Consider the following 22,703-nt stretch of genomic DNA (forward strand, 5'->3'; position numbering starts at 1 on the left):
TATGGCTCATGGGTTTTAACAGTAAACCGGGAAGTCCTCGGGAAAAGGTGTTGTTTATGACTGAAGTAAGAAAGAAATGTTTCAGAAGTATAAATGTGTACAAATGATTAGCACATTTTCACACAAAGGAGTATGTACAAAGCACATCTGCAGCTCATTGAAGATAATTTTATGAGAGAAGTGTGTTAAGCGTGGGGCGTGTGCAGCTGGTAAACTGTTTGTTGACTTCTGGAAAAATTTGATTGTCTATTTCAGAACATTGCCTCATTGTTTCATGGCTGGTTTATTATTAACTACTGCATTCCTTTACTTTTCTATTCTACCGATTACCCATTATTGTACTAAATGTTCTCTTTGGTAAAGGACTTGGGTATCTCTATACAGTATTTGATGTTTATTATGGCATTTATTTCACGTGATTGACAATCATTGTGATATTGTACTACTGTACCATGAAGTTTTATCAGTCATTATTTCTGCAGCATTTTACAGCAACCAATGAAAAGTGCGGTGCAAGAATTGAAAAAAATAGGGATTTCTAAATTCAGTACCACAAAATGTACGAATAATGTATGCAATGTTTTCTCACGTCATGTCATTTTCTGTTTTTGCAGAGGAGATCGACTACTCCAGCTTTGGCACCAACACACTAACCCGCAGGAAGAAGGCAGTGGTGGCTCTCCGCAACAATGACGTGAACCGGAAGCGCCCGCACATCAGAATCGGCATGCCCCAGGACTTTCGGCCCGTCTCCTCCATCATTGACGTGGATATCCTTCCGGAGTCGCACCGCCGGGTTCGCCTGTACCGCCACGGGTCGGACAAACCTCTTGGCTTCTACATCCGGGATGGGACCAGCGTTCGGGTGACACCACATGGTTTGGAGAAGGTGCCGGGCATCTTCATATCGCGCTTGGTGCCGGGCGGGTTGGCAGAGAGCACGGGGCTGCTGGCTGTGAATGACGAAGTGCTCGAAGTGAACGGCATTGAAGTGACCGGGAAGTCTCTCGATCAAGTCACGGATATGATGATCGCAAACAGCCACAATCTTATCGTTACGGTGAAGCCTGTGAACCAGAGGAACAACGTGGTGCGCAGTAGCCGGATTTCGGGAAGCTCCGGTCAATCCTCTGACAGCAGCGGCTCGATTGGGTACCCGACGTCAATGGCCTCAGCGGGGATGGCGTTGTCCGCATCTCAGGGTTACCCCGACGATCTCGAAAGTGACGAGGATGCTGATATTGTAATCGAAAAGAGCATCAAGCGTCCCTCCCAGCGATCTAATGCGTCTTTGGCCTCCAACAAGTCCCGCACCCACCACCAAACACCCGCTACTCCCTCCACTACAGCATCAGCAGCAGCATCCGCCTCGGGCCAAGCGCCTCCTCCCTCCCCCAGCCCACCCGCTCGCCCCCCTTCGGTCATCTCCACAGCATCATTCCACTCACAGCCAAGTCTCAATGGGGGATCGTCCCAGAATCACCATCACCACCACCACCATCACCAGCACCAGCACCAGCACCAGCAAGGCGGCCCGAGCTACAAATCCCACAAGGACCTTCCGCACAGCTTGCAGTCTCAGCTCTACTTAAGGCCGTCCCATCACAGCAGCAACCCCGCCCTACGTCACAGCAACGGCAGCCTCCACAAAATGCTCAGCTCGCTCAAAACGGACCCTCGACATAGCCTGGTGCTGCCCAGAGGAGGCGTAGAGGAGGACGGGACAGTTATCACGCTATAATACTTTTTAAAAAATACTCCCAACTCTCCAATAGACTATAAACTGGTGTGTTTTACCACATACTAATTTTATAACATCTGCCTGTTTTTACGTTATCGGAAGATGGATTATGAAAAATGTATATATCATGTATTTTAAAATGCCTTTTAAAGTTGTCTTACACAAAAATGTTTGTACGTACGTATGTAATAAGCTTCAAAACAATGTTTTTGGGCTATTCCACTGTTAGCTATAGCGTGCTGAATGTGCCTCTACTCTTATAGTGACCACTTTTACTGTGTTTTTCAATGCTCAAAACTGGGACCAACAATGGGGTTCTCAACGAATGATTTTAAAGAGTAAATCTATATTTCCTATGAACTCAAATAAATGCTGTGTAGAGTATGATTTTTAAATAGTCCTTTTATGCATTGATGATTTTGATTATGTACCTGTTTCAATAAATTATTCTAAGTCTCAACATTGGGGAAAATCTTGGACATTGAAATTACTACTATTACTACTTTAGTTTCCACCACGTTTATGATAACCTTACAGCTATAAATCACATGAACTTAAGCGTCTTGTGTAAACACCAAAAAACATGGCTGACATCCCTGTTTTCATCCAAGCACAGCCTCTTTCGACCAAAATCCATAACCATAAAATGTTCTGCATTCACAGGGTGTGACTACTTGTGGAAAGATCCATTTGTGCAACTCTTATTCAATGCTGCAATTGAAGTAAACCCACATAGCAAAAACTTACTTTGGCTCCAACAACCTTATCCACAATTGGTAAATCTGATTTTCATAATCTAGCATGAAAAGTACAGACAAAACTCATTAATCTTATCATTGCAAAATGCGGAGTCGAGGACTTTCTGGCACTTGAGATAAGTTGATGATTTGTTTTTTACCCTTATGTGTGTTGGCTTATTTTTAGCTTTAAATGGAGTTCATTCCTTTAGTCACACCCACAGTTTCACAGTAATGTTCTTTCACCTTTCTGCTAATGAATGTTTGTGGCCTGAGTTTACTTGTAATACCTTACAACCAATAGATCACTGACAGGCCAGGGGATCCACTTTGGTGGTAATCTACAGGGCTAATGAATTGTTTATCTTCTGAAACATGTGACAATGGAACAAATAATCAGTGAAATTAAACTTTGCTTTAATATAAATGCTCATGAAGTATTTTACCGAGTTAAGATGTCTCTTGTGTAGAGGGAGAAATTTGCTTCAGAGCAAACTTCAGTTGCATACACATACATTTTTCCTCCAAAGACGTATAATTCATATTTCCAAAACAACTGAGGTGAGTACTTGGAATGGAATGGAACGGAATGGGACAATACTGATGAGCACAGATACCATGGCATAAAAGCCGAGGCTACATCCAAGGAGGCATGACCGCCATCTTGCGGTGACATATGAAAATTACATTATGTGATAAATGATTTAATTTTGTTAACTTCGAGTTAGTTTCCTTTTCCGATTTATTTAGTATATTATATGTTTTGATTTTTCTTTGCTAAAGGTGCTGTAGTGTGTGTTGCATGATCGTTGCAGCAGGGGTTAAATCAAAAAATGTATACAAATTTCATTGAAACGTTCAGGGAGTATGTTTCGATTCTTTTGTCAAAGCTGTTGGCCACAAATAGTAATTCATTGTTATGTTTTTTGGACTTTGTCGCGCAAAGTTTGTGCGATTCACTAGATTGACTGCTTTGACCCCTATGGGCTACCATCTTCAATATAGTCCACGTGATTCAGTCATTTGACAAACACGGCAGTATCTGAAAAGGCTGCGCTATGGACTATCACAGGAATGACAGAGTGGGCCTCCTGTCTCCTTTGGAAGAGTCTAGCGCCGAGATCAGTCGAGACAGCGGCATAGTGTCCCAAAGTGCGAGTAGTTTGTCCATGGTGAGCGATATCCTCAGCAGCGGGTCAGTGTCGCAGAGCCCCAGCTTCGGAGCAGCAGCCGCGGCTAATGTTATCGCGCAGAGCCCGAGCCTGAGCGAAGCAACGGGGCGAAGCGCAGACGGGCATCTCCAGGAGCAAGCGGAGGAGGACGATGAACTCCTGCGGGAAACAGCGTTAAGCTATTCCTCTTACATCAGAGCTACAGCCGGGGAAGAGGTACAGACCGAGACCTATGGCCGAGCCGAGCCGTGAGGTTACCAGTCGATGTTCATGCATTTGTTTACGCCAGCCTTCTCTTTGCATTTTACGCGTCGCATTGCCAGTGCCTGTCGGTATATGTTGGTTTCCACGCTTGGAACACTACCAGCGAAAAAGGTTACACATTGGTCCCAGGCTTTACATTTTGGGTCTTTTATTACGGAATTGTATCATAGGGTTTTTTGTTTCATTCATTCATTTCACAACATTATGCTCTTACCATGAGATCGTGCGCGACTGAGCCAAAAACAAGAAACAAATTAAACCTTTCAAGTTAACTATGTTCTCTGTTCCTCTTATATCAGGGGTGTCCAAACTTTTTTCATGGGGGGGCCGCACACTGAAGCGTACACAGGGTGAAGGGCCATAGATCGGTAGTTAGTGCCGCAAAACCTTTGACTAGCAGAGGTTTAAATTGCGCCCCACACCTTTATTTATGCTCAAAACCTTCATGCCAGCTCTGTCTCACAGTAAAAGGTTAGTTGTTAGGTTAGAATTGTATAGAATGATTACATTTCAAATATAAAGGACTATCTCTGATGATGTGTCCCGATTCAGCAAAAAGGCAGAGGGCCACCAAAAATTGGTCTGAGGGCCGCATTTGGCCCCCGGGCCGCACTTTGGACACCCCTGTCTTATATGGTCATTTATTTCTATAAAGCAGGAGAGAGACCCTTCTCAGGCGTTAATATGTGTTTGAGGGGGTAAAGCAAAGCATTTTAGCACAAACTTTATGCATAAACTTAACTTAATTGGTTGTGCATGACGCAGGGCAATGCATTAAGTCGAAACGAGCTGTCTGTCTCTGTTCAGGAAGACAGAGGACTCTGTGTTGAAAATTGTAGTTCCTTAATAAAGGAACAGGCCACCGTTTTTCCATACAGAGATATGTTCTTACCTGAGCTTAGACGAGTTGATGCGTACCTGTCTGGTCTTTGTGCGTGTCTGTGGAAGAGCTTGGTTGCTTCTAACTTCACCCCATTTGGAGCTATAGGAATATACTGGGAGAGGCCAAATGCTAACAACATCTTTGGTCGTTCTGCGTGACTGAGCGCACTCACAAAGACCAGACAGTTACGTATCAACTCGTCTAAGCTCAGGTAAGAACATATCTCAGTATGTAAAAATGGTGGCCTGTTCCTTTTAAAGACCATTTTACACTATTTTCATTCTTAAAATGTGTCAATGTTTTTCTGTATTTTCCCCACGAATGAGATTTTCATGTTTAACATTTTTGTAGGTCCTGTGTCTGGAGAAGAGTTTAGAAGAAATGCTGACAAGAGTAGATGAATTTGTCGGGATGTTGGATATGGTGAGCTGAAGTTAGCATAAAGAAAAATTAATATGTGTATGCATTCTGTGTGACTGTCATGCTTTGTTTTGTTTATTTTTTTCAGATTCGAAATGACACCTCTCAAATAGTGAATGAAAACCTACCTCAAATCCAACAGAAATCTGAAGAAATGAGACAAATCTACAGAAGAATAGACAAACTAGAGGTAAAGCAAAATAATTTGACCCAGTGACTGTTTAAATCCTCTTTATTTTTTGTTTTATATGTCTTTGTTGTCATCCCAGGCCTTTGTGAAGATGGTAGGAGCCAATGTTAATGCAATGGAGGAGCAGGTCACACAGGCAGAGGGAGAGCTAGGGACACTTCCAGGTGCTTTCAAGAAAATCCTACGTGTGACTGTCCCAAGTTTTTTAAATGTAAGTGCTCTTCTGTTTTCAATATAATATGCACATTGCTTATACGTTTTGAGTAATTTTCTTTGTCGCATTTGTTATTCTTTTCCAGAAACAGTCCAGCCCCAGACGACCAGCAGCACATCAGCGACAGGAAGTGCCCACGGTTTTTCAAACTGACGATTATTTCCCACAGGAGCCCGATCAGTGACACACTAAGAGACATGACACCTGTTTGTAGACCATGTTTACTGCCATTTGTTCACTTGGATCAGCCGTTTCGACAAAGCAATAGTACATTTCTTCAGAACAAATTACGGGACTTTAAAATGCAAGAAGACACTGACGTTTTCTGCAGCAACAAGCACTGGACTGTAGCAGATTTCTAAAAGTGCCTAATGGGTCACAACAACACTGTCCTTTCGTTCACTATTTGTGTAATGATGGAACCGGACCTGTTAAAGAGAGAGGGTACAGTTATAATTGTAAAGATCAATGCATTTCATGAACAAATAATCCAGCCTTTTTATCAGATCACATTCCTGTAATTTGTATTTGTAATAACCTGCACGCTGATTTGGATTTAAATATTTCTTGGCTTCACCAACAATAGACCTATATTGTCTTCCAATTTTAAGTGTTTGCTCCGTCACTTTGTCATTTCTTACCATCAAAAGTGGCCTCCTTGATATGTTCGCATGTCTAATTTTTAAGCACACTGTAAAAATGAGCTGTCACTTTAATAGAGCCAGTTATTAAGCTTTGGTTCTTTTTAAATCCTGAAGGAAACTGAAGTGTACCTTAAAGATGTTTATTTAATAGCTTTGGTTTTGCTGTGGCCCAAATTGATAGTGAACACACACTGTTGGACAGCAATTTTTTATGTATCATTTGCCAAAATATTTTAGTTATCTTGCTGATTTTGCTCAATTTTTTTTTTTAAATTAATCATTAAAACTGTTTTGAGACAATCTTCTCTTATTATTCTTCTTGCATGTGTGCGATACTTTTTGTAGTTTCCAAAGAGTGTATGTGTGTGTTGGTTGCGTAAGATGCGGTGGACGGGATGTTATGCCACTTAAATTTTGGTCAATTAGGTTTAAATCCAACGATTAATAGTAAGAAAACAAGATCACCTTTGAGAAAGAATATATTTAACCGAATAAACGTAACCCTAGAACACTATTGCCGGGTGATTTTCATCCGAGCAGATACATTTATGTGATTTTCATTATGCTGCGTTTATCTGAGTGTCATGGGTCTCTGGGTAGCTTCAGCATTGTCTTTGACATCATGATGGTATGGGTGTTTTCCTAGTCCAAAACACACTTTTTCCTAAAGGCACATGTTTGGGTGATTTTCACCCAGCAGTAGTGATAGAAGGTAGGGTGGGGTTAGTGTATTTAATCAGGCAATCTTGCCCCCTTTCATGGTTGACATTCAGGACTGCCACATTTATTCTGCCTACTTACTACAGCTTTGCTCCTGTCACAGAGTTGGTGTCTCTGGCCTCCCAGCAAGTGAGTAACAAGTTATTGTGGTCAACTGGTCATTTATACCCATGCAAAATATGACATATTTTGTTTCTCACTCTTGCTGCTGTTTGTGCCAAGGACACTGGGCCTTCATCAGAGAAGTCTCACATATCGCCATCAGAAATGGATGGACCAAAAACCAAGTTACCATTTTGTTCCCAAATTCCTAATTTTCCAATTGTTTTGGAGCATTTTGATATGGTCCTCTCATGATGATTTTCTTTCATTGTATTAGACATGACACAGTTTAATATAAAAGAACACTACTCAACTGTGTCATGTATTGTCATGTTTTGATTTACTTTCATGACACTTTTTATCGGGTGTGTTATCTCGGGTAAAAAATCCCCCGGCGTTGGTGATGGTGTTTTGAATTTGAGCGATAGCGTTCTGGGGTTAAGGCAGTAACCTCTGCTCTGATTGGCTGCCTCGTGGTGACGTCATGATGCAGTCATAACTGGGAGGGAGCGGGAATCCCACTAGGAAGTAACGGCGACTGTTCCGATTCGTCTCCACGTTGGATCGGCCTCGTTCGGGGAAGTGGATATAAGGGTAAATGTACGCTTTGTCTTCAGTACCTTTCACACACGGGGGTGTTGTGTGAAGATACGACGCTGCTTTGTTGTGCCAGGCCATACAAATGATTTATTCCGTTATTGCGCTCCGGTTATGAGTTAACTGTTAAATCATGGCGGTGATGTTCGAATTTGACAAGTATTCAAAGTTCGCACATGTTTAGGCGGGTTTTACAGTTGGAGGCTTGCTATTTCTGGCTTTAGTGGTTACGTGCTAACACCGTAAATGGTAGTGTAATGATAGCTTCTCATGGTTGTTGTTAAAAGTTAAACACTGCTTTAAGTTATGCTAGCTACGGTTCATGTTTATCCAAGTAGATTTGAAAACGGAAATATGATCTCAACAGTGTGAACAGATTTATATTCACAATGAAGTTTAGCTGTAATGCAAATTTAACACATTTTATTAACTTGTATGACTGGTGCATTTTACATACACACTAGCGCAGGACCGTGCAGTGTTTTTCATAGCGGTGGACTAGAGGTGGCACGAGGACCAAGGCTGGGCCCGAACTCTTTTATAGCTCTCATAATCCCTCCTACACATCCGAATTATTCAAGCAAATTAATCCTATGCACGTTTACACCCGTGTACAGCTTTGAGTGGTGGCAAAGTGAAGCCCCAAAATAAATGGCACTAAATCAGATTCTACTTCAATCTTCCATGACTCAATAGAGTTCGGGAAATTCCACAGTTGCCATGGAGATCCGCCATCTTCGCAGCTGTTAGCATACATTTCCACAGACTAAAAGCTAAAAACTATATAAAAAGTGGAGAAAAAAGCTGTGGAACAACTCCGTTAGCTGCTGAGTTACTGCTGGTGAATACATCTAACACACTGTGGTTTCCAAGTCTTTTAACGTGAACAATAACTCCAGTATTTTAACTTTTAAAATCTCCACTAGTTTATAATTGCTGCTAATCCCATAATGCATAGCGATGTGACGTCACAAGGTGTGTTTTTTGCTGTGTTAACAATATACTCTGGTGGCACAAATACATTTACACTACAACAACAACAACAACAAGTCAGGGACTCCAGCTTTAAGCAAAAAATGTAATTCACAATTTGACTCCTAAACTTCAGCATTCTGGTAAACTTGAATGTTAAAATGTGCAACTATTAATGATATTTCTTTCTTCCATATAGTTTGGTGTAATATATTATGAGTTAAATGGGGTTGAACTTGTTACTGACACCCAATTTAGCCTAATGCTGAGGCTGCTCATTTCACATTCACAGGTCCAGCTCTTAAGCCATGGCTGAAAAAGAAATCTGGCAGAAGATCGGTGAGGGCTTTGTACAAGCATACTATGAACAGTTTGACAACACCGATCGGACTAGTCTTGGAATGCTTTATGTAAGTCTGTTATGAAATGCTTTTAATAAGTAAAGTAATTTTGAAGACTATGTAAAAAATCATGCTTTACATTTGATGTTGTACTTTTTAGGCTGATGCTGCTTGTTTGACATGGGAAGGACAGCCATTTCAGGGACGTGACGCCATATCTGGGAAACTAATAGTAGGCATGCCTTCTATCTTATTTGGAATATGGCAGGTTTTTTTTACATTAAAGGCCATGAGAAGTTGTATAGAAATAGTTGCAATGTCCAGCTAAATGTTTTATAATTTTCGAACAGGGAGAGACAACTGCCATGATCGTTGTAGCAAAATGAATTGGATTCCAACTAAATGATTGCAAATCTTCCTGGAGTCTCATTAAAATATATGGCAATAAAACCATGAATAATTACAATGTCATTATGCAGTAACATGTGATAGCAATAATAACATTACCTATTAGACCAGTGCTTTTTAAAATTTGGATACATTTACAAATGATGCTGTATTGAGTACAATGAATGGAACATGCCGAAAAAACTACTTGGCAAACAATTGTGTTTCCTTTCTTTTTTTTCATCAGAGCCTGCCTTTTAAGCGCATTAAACATGTCATCACTGAACAAGATTTTCAACCCACGATGGACAGCTGTATTCTTATCATGGTGTTTGGACAGTTACAGGTACCAGACCTTTATTACAACACTCAATATCTTACAAATGTTATATTGTTAGCATTCTTCATGAGTATGTTCTGCTTTGATCTACAGGCGGATGATGATCCTCCCATGGCCTTTCACCAAGTGTTCATGCTGAAGTGTGCGCCGAACGGGGCATGGGCGTGCACAAATGATGTATTTCGATTGGGAATTCACAACATTCCTGCTTAGCTGTGTTTACTAAACAATAATAGACCTAATACATTTTCAAAAAAACAAAAAAAACAAGTTCTGATTATTTGTTATTACATTAAGAAGAATTTCTCACATTTTGTGTCCCTGTTCCTTCTTTCTCTTATTGTACCAACTTATGTTTTGAGACACAGGCTTTGCATAGCGGTCTGTGGCTAGGTTTACATGATCAGAAATGATCAGACAACCCAATAATCAAATCTGATGCATTTATATTTACTTCATAACTGATAAAGCCAAAAATCCAGATGTACATGTGCCAATTTTAGTTTTGGATTTTTAAACTGAACTATTTCCTCACCTCTCCCTTTAAGCAGTTACACTTGAGGATTGATGACGTAGAGACAGACACACATCCACACATTATAAGCCAGTGTGTTGGATCAAAAGACAAATGTAATAAATAGCAGGAAAAATCCTTTGTTCACTGATGATTGACAATGATGGCACCTCCATATTTGGACGGGGACTCAAAATGCTTCGTTAGGCATTAACCTCTGTTTTTTAGCCTAGTAGAAGCTGTACAGGTTTAGGTTGGGGTTAAGTCCAGTAAATATTTATTTTCTTTAGTAATTGTAGCAAGCTCAGCAAAATGAAATACAAATAGCACAAACTTTGCTTGATCTTTTTTTAAAAGCACACTGTGTAACACTTCACCCAATAAAAGTATTCAAATATAAGCATTTATTTTGTTACAGATATTTTTAGCTTTGTAAATTACCAAATAAATTAATGTATGTTTGCTGTGAGCAGGCTCACCTCTCCTACGACCTGACTGGGAGAGGGCACATCTCCAGCTCGTCTAAGGGCAGCCAAATATGAGATTTAAATAGGTTAGGTCCTCATCCAAATCCATTCTTGGATTACCCACTGCAAAAATAGCTTTGTGTCGAGCTGGTCATTTAGGGCATGTTTTGTATTGCAGACAACGGTGTAATCTAAAGTTTTATGCAGGGTGCCTTTAGCTGGCAGATAACCAGAGCCAGGGCTCGAACCTACAACTCTAAGGATGGAATAATGTTCGTCTGTATGTGTAGCAGCCTTATCCAAACAACTATCAACTACACACTGCATTGATTCTTTTAACTTTTTTTTATTTTAGAATCAGAAGATAGAAGATATTTTAGAATGTTTTGTTGTCATGAACAGGTTCACGACTAGGATTTTTTTTGCGTTTAACTCGTGCAACATAAAACATAACTTAGATAAATAATAAACCTAACATAATATAGTTATTTGATTGATTGGGACCGTGGATGTTAAGGAACAAACATCAAATACATGTAAACATGTCGGAGGCTGATTTCCATTTGTTGTCCCACAAGCACAATTTGGGATTTATTTTATTGAGAATTTATGTGATGATTATTATTTCATTTTTTGCAAAAGTGCTCTTTTTATTATATTGTCTCTTCACTTCTTGGCTTGTATGCTGTATATTCCTGGTAAGCAAAAGTACTTTGCATGTACATAATGTAATAAAACATGACCTTTCAGTGTTAGGATTTAAGATTAGGGTTAGAGTTAGGGTCTTGTACCTGCAAAGTACTAATACACATTATTCCATTGTGTATCTAGCCCTCAGGTACAAGTTATTACACATTGTTACAAAGCCCATTAGATTGTACTAAATTTGGCAAATACAATGTATCAATGGTATTTGGCAAGTACAATGTATCAATGGTAGTGTAAGATAAAGTGCTGCATCTATATCAGGTATGAATATCAGATTAAGCTGTTGTAATAATAATGATAATGATAATAAATTATCAATAATAACAATACATTTTATGCCTATTACACTTTACATTACCAGGATGTCAAAGTGCTTCAGCAGGTGAATAAAATCAGATGTTTACATGCCACTTCAGATCTCCAAATCGTCGCATTTTTGGTGGCTTTACAGCAGTGAAAACTGGTTGCGTCGTCATTGCGTACCTTGAAAGTCCTGTAGGGGGCGCGCTGAGCAGTGTTCATGTTATTTAAGTGGACTAAATCTAGCAGTTGAGAAAGGACGGGTTACTGCTGTCAGAAATGGTAATGGTAGTGATTTCCATAACCTGGACTTCTTCATGACACAGGGAGAAGTTATCTTGAAAAATGGATCTGATTGATTGTAACCATCAGTCAGACCGTAGAGCGACGGTAAGAGGAACACCATTGGCAATGGAGAATGCTGCGCTTGTGGGAATTTATGTAAAATATCACTCGTGTTATTACCATTGAATACCTTTTGCATAGCGGCTGTGCTTAGAACATCTTGGGAGCTAACAAACAGAATGATAAAAAGGGACCTAGTTTGAGTTTCCCGTGGTTTTGGACATGTGTCTTCTTCGTAGCTAAGCTAAAGAAGAGCTCTTGTAGATACTCGACTGATTCGTTACATTGTTGTTACGTGAAACCTCAACACATACACGAAAAAACACAGGTGTCGACGGAAATGTTAATTATATGCTCTAAGTCAACTAGCTTTATTTTTTTTACATATACAATAGCCAGGACAAGTGTGTGCATGTCCTTTGTTGATGTTACGTATCCACGCGCAGGCGCAGTTACTCTCTTTCCCATAACACTAGTTCATCAGTGTATTTTCCATCTCTTTACATTTTAGCAGAATGGGTTGAAAGACGCAGACCCTGAGTGCCTGAATGATTGTAAAGAAGAAGCTGAACCCCTGCTTCAAGAAAATCCCCGACGGTTTGTTATTTTCCCCATTCATTACCCTGACATCTGGAAAATGTACAAGCAGGCTCAGGCTTCCTTCTGGACAGTGGAGGAGGTCAGTTTACTTTTATGTCTATTGGCTTTGTGATGACTCTCAAAAGGTGGCCTTCTCTAACTATTTTTCTATGTGTTAGGTTGATTTATCTAAAGATTTGCCACATTGGGACCGTTTAAAAGCTGAAGAGAAGCACTTCATATCCCATATTTTGGCCTTCTTTGCTGCCAGTGATGGTATCGTTAATGAAAACCTCGTATGTTATTTCATGTCTTGCACTCATTACTGAGCATTTCTCTCTCACCACAAAACCTCAAAGTGAGCACTGTGTTCATTTTTTAACAGGTGCAGAGGTTCTGTCAGGAGGTGCAGGTGCCTGAAGCGCGTTCTTTCTACAGCGTACAGATTCTCATCGAGACGGTTCACTCTGAGATGTACAGTATGCTTATCAACACTTACATCAGAGACCTGAAGGAGAGGTATTTAATTTTTTCCTTTTTTATCGTCATTCAATAAGTCAACATATCTGAGCCTATTTTATTATAGGTCACTTATGCTGTAGAGACAGTTCATCATTGTAGAGCTGAGCAGCACCTGTTGAGGTTTAGCAGTTTGTGGTAAAACGTCATTGCCCCGGCTGTTGTATCACAATGACAAAGAAACAACAGGCTATAAGAAACTTCAATACAGAGTGAGTGAGTGAGTGAGTGAGTGGGTGAGTGGGTGAGTGGGTGAGTGGGTGAGTGGGTAGGCAGGCACTGATGGCACAGACTGGTTGCCTCACTTCCGTCAGTCTACCCCAGAGCAGCTGTGGCTACAACCGTAGCTTACCATCACCGATTATGGCGTGAATGAATAATAAAACTAATACAGGCTTGTAAAACGCAATTCAAGTGTAAGGCATAATTATTATTTTATTACAATATGTTAATAGTCATATTGGCGAGGTTTAGCAGTTATCTAAACACTAGTGTACGTTATGAATAGGTTTTTTCAGATAAATCACATCGCACAGCAATATCATTACTGCCTAATAATAAACAATTTTTAATTTTGAATAACAAATCTAAAGGCTCTCCGTAAAATGTTTTTCGACTTAAAAGTCAATAAGCAACCTTAAACTTCATAAAAAGGATAATCTGCCCAGTAAATGAGTCCAAATACAATCACTGACTGGTCGATTACTAACATTATCATTGATTGCAGCATTTCCGTCGTAATTAATAATCTGTAAATCTGTTTTTGTTTTTCAGAGATCATTTATTTAATGCCATTCAAACCATGCCCTGTATTAAAAGGAAAGCCGACTGGGCTCTTCAGTGGATAAATGATACGAAATCATCATTTGGTAAAAAGTTGCCACATTTTATAAGCAGAGCCTTGAAACTCCTTTCTTTACCCTTGACTTCTCTTTGTCTCAGGCGAACGAATCGTGGCTTTCGCAGCTGTTGAAGGAATTTTCTTCTCTGGATCATTTGCTGCAATTTACTGGCTAAAAAAGAGGGGTCTCATGCCTGGTCTCACTTATTCGAATGAACTCATCAGCAGAGATGAGGTTAGATTTACTTAAACAAAAAATACAGTTAATAACGAACAACTAATCTCAATTTTTCATATCTGCAGGGTTTGCACTGTAACTTTGCCTGCCTCCTGTATACCTATTTAGTAAATAAGCCATCAGAAGACAGAGTTAAGGATATCATAACAAAAGCTGTTAGCATTGAGCAGGTAGGACCTAATAAAGTTCAATCAATTTAAATTAATTATACCTTTCAATTGTATTTATTTGTTTACATTGCAGTATTGTGTTGTTGTTTTGGAGGCTACTACATCCTTTCCTTTCAAAAACCTCAAATACTATTATGCCTGCATTGATGATCTGCTTATTACAGGAGTTCTTGACCGAAGCTTTACCGGTGAATCTCATTGGAATAAACTGCTCTTTGATGAAGCAGTACATTGAGTTTGTGGCTGACCGTCTTCTTAAAGATCTGCACCTTGATAAGGTATTTTCAAAACAGATCAAAGAACATATAGTTAGCATACTTTAATTGCCACAATCTACATTTTATTACAGGTTTACAATGCTGAGAACCCATTCGACTTCATGGAATCCATCTCACTGGAAGGAAAAACCAACTTCTTTGAAAAACGGGTCGGAGAGTATCAAAGATTCGGTGTTATGTCAGGCTCAAGGGACACTGAGTTCACTCTTGATGCAGACTTTTAAAATAATGTTAGTCATGTTGGGATATTTATTTTATCGGCGGGAAATACATGTCTTTTCATATTTGTTGGGTAATAGTATATTTATTAAGTACGGTTGCTTTTTACTGCTAAAGAACATTGAAATCCATCCATCCATTTTTTCTCGCTTTATCCGGGACTGAGTCAGAGGCAGCAGTCTGAGCAGAGATGCCTAGATTTCCCCATCCACCCAGGACACGTTGGAGGGACTCCGTCTGTAAACTGGCCTGGCCCACCTCAGGATCTCCCCAGAACCGCTAGAGGAAGAACATTGAAATGTTAAATAAAATATTTATTGAAGTTGAAATGTAACTTTATTTTTGCACTTGTACAGCAGTAAACCTGTTTTGTTTGCCCCAAAGTGAGGTCATGTTCTCCCCTTAGATGATGATGAGGAGGAGGAGAGCATCCTTCATCCACAGCTGTGCGCGTGTGACACTCGGATTAGCCACTCCCCCTCCGTTAGCATTAGCATACTGTGATGAGAGCTAACTGTCGCGAATTGAAAACATGGCAGGGGACCTCCGAGGTTTTGCGTTGGAAAAGGCCGAATTTATTTCAAGACGTTTTAGGGAGCTGCTGTCTTCTGGAGAAGGCTATATCCGAGCACATTTTGGGGTGGTCCTGAGTTTGAAAGCTGAACAGTGGGTGATCTTATTCACGGCCGCCGTGGGGCTGTTGATGCTGGCCGTGTCCTGCACCGGTGTTTGCGGTGGTCTGCTTGGCGGGAAGAAACGGCGATCCCTGGCCGCATCAGAGGGAAACACGGAGCCCGACAAGGCCTCCCTGGCCAAAAACACCGCTAAGTCAGAGGAGCAGAGAAAGAAAAACAAAAAGAAGCTGACTGAAAAGGTAGCGCGGACAGAACTGTCGCTTGAATCACTGCAAACCAAAGCCGCGCATCCTCCGGCATCAGTGCAATGACACATTTCCTTATACATTTATGATCATTTCACAGTCGTAATCATCTCGTTTAGGACGAATACGTAATATGTTTTCGACACATTTGTTTGTTTGAAAGACTTCGCAATTGTCTTTGACCTCTTCAGTGTCGCACTTCGAAAACAACAAACGACGCTCTGCCTCAGTGTTTACAAAGGGACATCACAACAGAGCAGCTGTTACTCAAGATAAACAGATCCAACCCAGTGATCAGACATGGCTACAAGGAGCTTCAGCATTCAACACAATAAATACTTTGCGTCGTTACATTGCATTAGATGTGTGTAATAAGCACAATAACTCCTCTTTCTGGTGTATGAAAATACAGTAACACCATCGTGTGTCTCTTCTATTTCCTTTTTTTTCTCTCAAAGAAGAATCCATCCAATGGACAACCAGTGTCCATAACTCAAGAGGAGTTTCAAAAAAATGAAAAATTATCACCAAAAATTAAAGCGGAAAAGGTAAGCTTATATCAAACCCGAGGAAATTCAGACTGATGTTTTTTTCTTTCTTTTTTTTTTTTTGTCAGGTTCATGAAGCCCAGACAACAGCACCAATGAAGAAAAACAAGAAGAAGCCCAAGCTTGAAATGAAAGCTACCCAACAGTTGTCTTCAGCTGAAGGGAAAGAGCAGGATGAAGGTGTGAAATGTTTGGTTTAGTCATCTAGATCTTACTGTATGTTGACTTTTCCAGTACAAATGTAACGTTCATTCCTAAGGTGCTTGGGAGACCAAAGTAAGTAACCGAGAGAGGAGGCAGCAGCGCAAAAAGGAGCGTGGACCAGATGACTCTGGGAGCCCGGGAGGGGTAGAGTCCCTGAAGGTTCCTGTAGAGGGACCTGGGGCCAAGACGACCAAGAGGAACAAAAACCATGGTGAGTACTGTATAGACAACTTTAATAATAATAATGATAATAATAATAATAATACATCTTCACAAATTCACAATCAGTTGATGTCTTTCATTTACACTACAATGCAAAATGATATTTACACTTGCATTGTCACTTTATCTATTTTATGTAATATTGGGGCTGAACAATTTTGGAGTAACAACAGCGATTTTTGCACAAAAAATAAGAAGATATTTCCGTTCCTAACTTAAACACATGTAAGAGTATTGAGCACATTGTCAGATAAACTGCTAAACTAAAATATTCACACACTGATTATTATTTTGCAATCCTAAATCCTATTTTATGTCTTTTTCAGACCACCAGTTTTCAAAGTCCTCTGGAAAAGGTGATTCTGGTGAGAACAAATTTGCAACTCTGAATGTTATAGGTTTTCACAAAAGGAAGGGATTTTTATTTTTAATTATATAGTCCTGAGTGACACTCCTGTTATTCTCTTTTCCATCCACTAGATGTAACTGAATTTCATGTCCCTCCTTATCCAAATTTATTATACTCTATTATTATAATTCTCTAGTTACATATGTGGCAATGTTGTAACTTAAAATATATAAGTCAGTAATTCTATTTTCCAACATCAGTATCCAGCTGGAGTGAAGAGGCTTTGAAGAGCAGTGCAGGATGGACCGATATATCGTTAAAAATGTCCACTCAAATGGGATCTGTGGATGGAGCAAAGTGGAGCGGCATTCCTGCAACTCAGCCCTGGGCACAGGAAACACAAGGTGATCATGATCATTTGCTACTACATTTATTAAAGACTTTATTTTTTCTTTATTTTTTGAAAATTGCAGATACAAAATGCTTTATTTTAGGGGACTAATTTAAACTTCCTAACATTTCTTCTGTGTTCCCCTCAAAAGCAGCATGGAGCGGGATTGAGAGCAGAATGAAGAATGACCTGAACTCGGTGTCATTCTCAATGCTAGGCCTAAACACAACGGGTAGATACTTCAACCAGTTTTATAATAAGACAAAATGTATAAGATAATCAGTATGGCTCTGTTTATTTGTCACTCAGAGGCACCAGCAAATACAATTGAGCAATGGTCAAATCCACAAGATGCGGAGGATGAATGGACTGGATTCAGTGAGTCCCTCTCTATGAAAACTTAAACATATTTGATTGATTTGAACAATCATACACAATAATTGTTATGCAATATAAATTTTCAGATGGTTTGACCGCTGTGGACCCCAGCTCTGACTGGAACGCCCCGGTCGAGCACTGGGGCAACTATGAAGAGCCGTCTGCAGTCGAACCCCCAGTTTTTTCACTGAAGGAACAAGCTGCCACTAAGGTGTTCCATATTAGAATATATTCTATCTGTAAAGTTCGATATTGACATTTCATTCCTAGAAAGTAAGGGCAGAATGTTTTAAACCAAATGAGGATGAGGGTTAGTTTGGGTTGTTATTGTTGTTGCACGTGAAATAAACCTCTAAATGCTGTTGCTTGATCAGCTGTCTGAGGATGAGAAGGACAGTGAGGACCCCTCTGATGCAGCGAAATCTAAAAAGAGGAGGAGAAAGAAGAAAAAGACTGAAGAGGAAACTGCATCTCAGGCAAGAAACTCTAACATAAAGTAGATTCAGAAAGGGAGCTACTTTTATTGTGGCTAATATTTATTTGATACATAGATTTATGATGTTAATGATTGCTTTGTTTTAACAGACGGTGAGCTCAGTACCAAAACATCAAGAGCCTCCAGGACAAGCATCCCATAAACCCTCTGTATCATCTGTTCAGAGTATGCCCAAGTTATTGTGTCTTTTTTTAACCTGCTCTCTCCTTCTCTAAACCTGTTCTCTGTTTTAATGTGTCTGCAGAAAAACCTGAGGAGATGGCAGATCCTCTAAAGCACACGCAAAAGAAAAAGGTTCGAAGAGACACATGAAATCTCGCCACAGGTCGAAACAGCTTATGCAACTGATTGTTTTACATGCAATAACTACCAGGTTATAAAACATTATCAAAAACTTTATTAAAACAAACACAACAAGCAGTGGATGCTAATTGCTTGGCTGAATATTGTACCAGGTTGTGGTACAATGGACTGACATCTTAACAAGATTGCACTATTTGCTACACTCTAACGTTTCAGGAGAGGCTTGTACATTGTATACAATTTTATTGATATTTTGAGTTGGTTTGTCCCAAAAAGTATAAAACGGGTTTTATTGTTTATTTAAATGTAGGGTTTTTCTACATTTTGTGTTGCACTAAATATTTTTTTTATTTTGTTGTTGACTTCATATCAACATTAGAACATAAAGAGTGAGTGAGCAACTATTTTCAGTAGGAACAAGTCCGGTAAAATTAATTTAACTCATCAAAAATGATCTTTTTTATTATTATTTTTACATGGTTTTCTTTTCTATTTTGGTGACTGGGCTTAAGCCATCTTCACCATTCCTCTTGCCTCTTCGTACATTACTGTAATGTACGCGCAGTGCAGTGGTACAGCTTGTCTTTAAAGTTGACACACTCACTGTCTTGTGTGTTTTGGTTCTTTCTTAAACTGGCAGCTACTGTCAAAGTGGTTTACAATGATACACCTAAGTGGAGGAAGACTTTGCTACAGAGGGCTTGGTTTAAACAGATTTGTTGGGGGAGACAAACGCTTGAAGTGACATAAATAAACCACCAGGAGGCACTGTAATGTTAAAGTACAAGTGGATATTATTTCTATGATGCAGTAGCACGAAATGTCCTTTACTCCACAGTTTGATCACTCCTGACATGTCTATATTTTCAAAGCAGAATGTTTATTGTTGACGTGATCCCCTTTTATATTTTTTTAATATGTTTCTTCCCATTTTGTGGTAGAAAAAGCCATGCTGTGTGTATAGATCGTAAGGGCTTTTTCCTCTTCTGTGATTGCACTGTGCACAAAGCTGTAACGCGTTCCTTTTGATGTCGATCAAATATTTGTACTAATTTCTTCGCTGAATGTGAGACATGTACATTTCTAAAGGGTTTTGGATTGAAAAGAACGACCGAAAAGGAGCAGCTTTAATTTACTTGATAGTTCAGAACAATGACACGTATTTGAAGGGATTTGATTCTGTTGCCTTAACATGTACAGTCATTTTGCAAGTTTTGATGTCAGACTGATTTTACTTGCATGACTTTAATTATAGTCCTAGTGGAAATGAACTGAGATCTACTTTAAGTCTGGTCCACTTATTGTATATAAAGTGATTGCTTTTTAGAGAGTAGATTTGTGTGGGTGCCTGGTTTTAGCAGATATTGCCGCAGCTGTGTTGTTGGTAGGCCTTAGTGCACTGTGCAGCAGCTTCTAATTGACCGCCGGTATGTGATCTTTGGCCCTCGATGTCCATAGGCCTGACGAGGTTTACTCTTCGGTTTTTACTAATGCTGATCCAAGCAGCGTATTTATATAGGCCTCATGGTCTTAGAAATGGTTTTGTCAAAGAACAAAAGGCATTTTTTTCTGTTTGTTTGGGAGAAATAACAATCGAATAAATTGTAATGTTGAATCTCAATCCAGCATGGTACTTTTTTCCAAGTATAATAACATATAACCCTCAGCATATGAAGGGGGAAAAGTATAATCTTAGATTGATTACGGTCTCACATTTTCTCACATTTTACTTGTTATAAATCAATTATCAGTTATATCGCAGATACAAGCGGCCGAAATGAGGGTGGCTGGGCGCACCCTTCGAGATCGGACGAGGAGGTCAGTTACCCGGGAGGAGCTCGGAATAGAGTCGCTGCTCCTTCACGTCGAAAGGAGCCAGCTGAGGTGGCTAGGGCATCTGTTTCGGATGCCTCCTGGTTGCCCCCTCGGGAGGTGTTCTGGGCATGTCCTATTGGGATGAGGCCTCGTGGAAGGCCCAGGACACGCTGGAGGAGGTGTGCGTGGATCGGGAAGTCTGGGCATCTCTGCTGGGACTGCTGCCCCCGCGACCCGGCCCCAGATAAAGCGGAAGAAAACGGATGGAATTTATGGATGGATGGATGGATGGATGGATGGATGGATGGATGGATGGATGGATGGATGGATGGATGGTATCTATTTACTGTTGTTATGCCAGATTAGATTTCCATTATTATGTGTCATAAAAACAATGTTTCCTCATTTTTGATAAATTAGATGCATTAACGTCTTTTTCACACTATTAAATGGACTACATGAATGAATACAAAACTCCAAAATACATACAGTAATTTAAAAGCAACAGCATTTGAAGTAATAGAGACGTACTAATGAAATAATAGTCAATTTGTTAATGATCATAGTGGGTCATGAACTGATTTGCCCTATAGTAGAATCTCTTTGTCTAAACACAGTAAGGTCATTGTCAGCTGTCCTATTTCATGATAAACCTGAAGATGTTTGTTAACCAATTCTTCCCTTTCCTCTGACGTTTGTGTTTTCTATATTGACTTCATTTTCAGTCTATAATCCCAATCTAAACCTATGTAATCTTATCTATATGGCCCACATTGGTGCCATGAGAGAGGCCCAGCCAATATGGTGCAGCAGTCTCATGGCACGTTTCACACAGGGATGACCTTCCCTTATCTCCTGCTGCATTTGGGATTTAGCGGTGTTTAATCTGAGGCAATCTCTGGTTTCCGGTCCATTCAAATAAAAAGCAGAAGAGGAGGAGGCCATTTTGTGTGTGTGTGTGTTTTTTGCAGAGGTGGTTTCATTTTTGGCCTCTCTGCTGGATAGACCTTTGTTTGGTTGGAGAGGGCAGTTATTATGGCTATGAAGGTCAGACAATAATAGATTGTGCTGCAAAGCTCAATAGCTCAATGAGACTACCCAAATATACTTGAATATTGCAAATCTCTTCGGTATTTTTTATACAGAGGATCATAGACTTTCCAGGTAGTAATAAGCAGTGTTTCTAAAGCCAAAGGGGATTGCATTTACGGTACAGCTTAACAAAAAAGATTTGCTGTTACAGAAAGTATTTTGTCCAAAACTGATGAGAATTTGTGTTTGAATTGTTATGTTATGAGTGGGTGGGTTTGGAAATTACTCCAAAAGTAGCATCTGTAGAAATGAAACATGTAACTACTCGTTTAATTTACTGCTTAAATTAATTTACCCCTGAACTAGAAGATCTTGAGCATTACACCCTTATTATAATGACTATCCACATATACAATCTGATTAAAATGTTTTTTCATATGTTCATGGGACAGAGTGAACTGGACTCACCGCAGATGCAGAAAATCCCTTGTTGTGATGCTGTCCACCCACCAGAGCTTTAAAAGCCCATCTGTCAGGGCTGGACTCTTGACAGGCAACACGCTGACAAACAAAGATTGGTGTCATTGCCGTCTGAAGGTTCAAAAGACATAAACAAACAAAATCCTATAATGACATGTTGATTTGGTCATTTGTTTACAGGAAAATATATTTGTTTGGAGTGCATTTACAAGTTAAGCAATCAGTGAAGACTGAGACTAAAGCCAACTAAAAACATAATCACAGTAATATTTTAGAAGAAAATAACCAACAATTCATTAAGAAATAAGGTTAAAAAAAATAATATGTGCTTCTTACATGTGGAAACAAGTTAGCCACAAAGATGATCAAAAGCAGAGTGCTGATCAGTATCATTTTAAAGGCCCTGTACACCTTATTTTTCCTCATGCTTTTCCAACATTATACACACATTTTACATCTTTCAGGAGGCAACAAGGGCACAAGGACTCCTGGGAATAGCTGAGCATTTTGCAGGGAGTTCTTAGAATGATTTCAGACAAAAAAGAAAACTCATAGACTCATAGAAGCTATTTCAAAATAGTTTATTTTATGGATTTATGGGTATGGATCCAAGTAAAAGGTCCAAAGGTGTATGCAAGATATAAACAACAGCAGCAGTTCACAATCAATGCTTCATAATTGGATGCACAGCACTCGTGACTTT

At 39.7% G+C, this 22,703-nt stretch overlaps 4 protein-coding genes across 8 annotated transcripts in view; all 4 read left to right on the forward strand.

Moving 5' to 3' along the window:
* The window catches only part of pard6gb (par-6 family cell polarity regulator gamma b), a 35,994-nt gene extending 33,812 nt beyond the window's left edge, over window positions 1-2,182 (forward strand). Inside the window, exon 3 of the mRNA XM_079570500.1 lies at window positions 615-2,182. Within this exon, the coding sequence (XP_079426626.1) occupies window positions 615-1,741 (1,127 nt within the window). The 3' untranslated portion in view covers window positions 1,742-2,182. The remainder of the gene's footprint in view (window positions 1-614) is intronic.
* Window positions 2,183-3,476: 1,294 nt separating this feature from the next.
* Window positions 3,477-6,544, forward strand: bloc1s4 (biogenesis of lysosomal organelles complex-1, subunit 4, cappuccino). The gene is made up of 5 exons (XM_079570657.1): window positions 3,477-3,866; window positions 5,149-5,220; window positions 5,306-5,407; window positions 5,487-5,618; window positions 5,707-6,544. Exons 1-5 carry the CDS (start codon window positions 3,537-3,539, stop codon window positions 5,803-5,805), a joined length of 735 nt encoding a protein of 244 aa, XP_079426783.1. The 5' UTR covers window positions 3,477-3,536; the 3' UTR covers window positions 5,806-6,544.
* Window positions 6,545-11,897: 5,353 nt separating this feature from the next.
* rrm2b (ribonucleotide reductase M2 b) lies at window positions 11,898-15,156 on the forward strand. 2 transcript variants are annotated; one of them, XM_079570794.1, is made up of 9 exons: window positions 11,898-12,103; window positions 12,570-12,737; window positions 12,817-12,933; window positions 13,023-13,156; window positions 13,931-14,025; window positions 14,099-14,232; window positions 14,301-14,405; window positions 14,570-14,683; window positions 14,755-15,156. In XM_079570794.1, the coding sequence occupies exons 1-9, from the start codon at window positions 12,059-12,061 to the stop codon at window positions 14,905-14,907; spliced, it is 1,065 nt and encodes a 354-aa protein (XP_079426920.1). In that variant the 5' UTR covers window positions 11,898-12,058; the 3' UTR covers window positions 14,908-15,156. The 2 variants fall into 2 exon arrangements, with proteins under 2 accessions (XP_079426920.1, XP_079426921.1); XM_079570795.1 differs by having other exon boundaries at window positions 12,573-12,737.
* A 191-nt stretch (window positions 15,157-15,347) lies between these two features.
* On the forward strand, window positions 15,348-19,100 carry mtdha (metadherin a). Of its 4 annotated transcripts, none has more exons than XM_079571138.1 (12): window positions 15,348-15,776; window positions 16,244-16,330; window positions 16,399-16,510; window positions 16,590-16,745; window positions 17,083-17,121; window positions 17,366-17,509; window positions 17,648-17,728; window positions 17,806-17,874; window positions 17,961-18,085; window positions 18,249-18,350; window positions 18,460-18,535; window positions 18,615-19,100. In XM_079571138.1, exons 1-12 carry the CDS (start codon window positions 15,435-15,437, stop codon window positions 18,680-18,682), a joined length of 1,401 nt encoding a protein of 466 aa, XP_079427264.1. In that variant the 5' UTR covers window positions 15,348-15,434; the 3' UTR covers window positions 18,683-19,100. The 4 variants fall into 4 exon arrangements, with proteins under 4 accessions (XP_079427264.1, XP_079427265.1, XP_079427262.1 ...); XM_079571136.1 differs by having other exon boundaries at window positions 15,349-15,776; window positions 16,241-16,330; XM_079571137.1 differs by having other exon boundaries at window positions 15,350-15,776; window positions 16,241-16,330; window positions 17,651-17,728; window positions 18,615-19,099.
* The last annotated feature ends 3,603 nt before the right edge of the window (window positions 19,101-22,703 follow it).

This window comes from Gobius niger (assembly GCF_951799975.1).
Source record: "Gobius niger genome assembly, chromosome: 14".
In the NCBI taxonomy this organism is placed as follows: Eukaryota; Metazoa; Chordata; class Actinopteri; order Gobiiformes; family Gobiidae; genus Gobius; species Gobius niger.

Bases quoted from the DNA above. Each gene is read 5' to 3' on its own strand.
- bloc1s4 (XM_079570657.1), top strand. From the start codon at position 3,537: ATGGACTATCACAGGAATGACAGAGTGGGCCTCCTGTCTCCTTTGGAA. The intron at 5,408-5,486 runs GTAAAGCAAAAT...TTGTCATCCCAG, and splicing joins GAAGAATAGACAAACTAGAG to GCCTTTGTGAAGATGGTAGG. The intron at 5,619-5,706 runs GTAAGTGCTCTT...ATTCTTTTCCAG, and splicing joins CTGTCCCAAGTTTTTTAAAT to AAACAGTCCAGCCCCAGACG.
- rrm2b (XM_079570794.1), top strand. From the start codon at position 12,059: ATGGATCTGATTGATTGTAACCATCAGTCAGACCGTAGAGCGACG. The intron at 12,104-12,569 runs GTAAGAGGAACA...TTTACATTTTAG, and splicing joins AGTCAGACCGTAGAGCGACG to CAGAATGGGTTGAAAGACGC. The intron at 14,684-14,754 runs GTATTTTCAAAA...ATTTTATTACAG, and splicing joins AAGATCTGCACCTTGATAAG to GTTTACAATGCTGAGAACCC.
- mtdha (XM_079571136.1), top strand. From the start codon at position 15,435: ATGGCAGGGGACCTCCGAGGTTTTGCGTTGGAAAAGGCCGAATTTATT. The intron at 15,777-16,240 runs GTAGCGCGGACA...TTTCTCTCAAAG, and splicing joins AAAAGAAGCTGACTGAAAAG to AAGAATCCATCCAATGGACA. The intron at 17,729-17,805 runs GTAGATACTTCA...TTTGTCACTCAG, and splicing joins GCTAGGCCTAAACACAACGG to AGGCACCAGCAAATACAATT.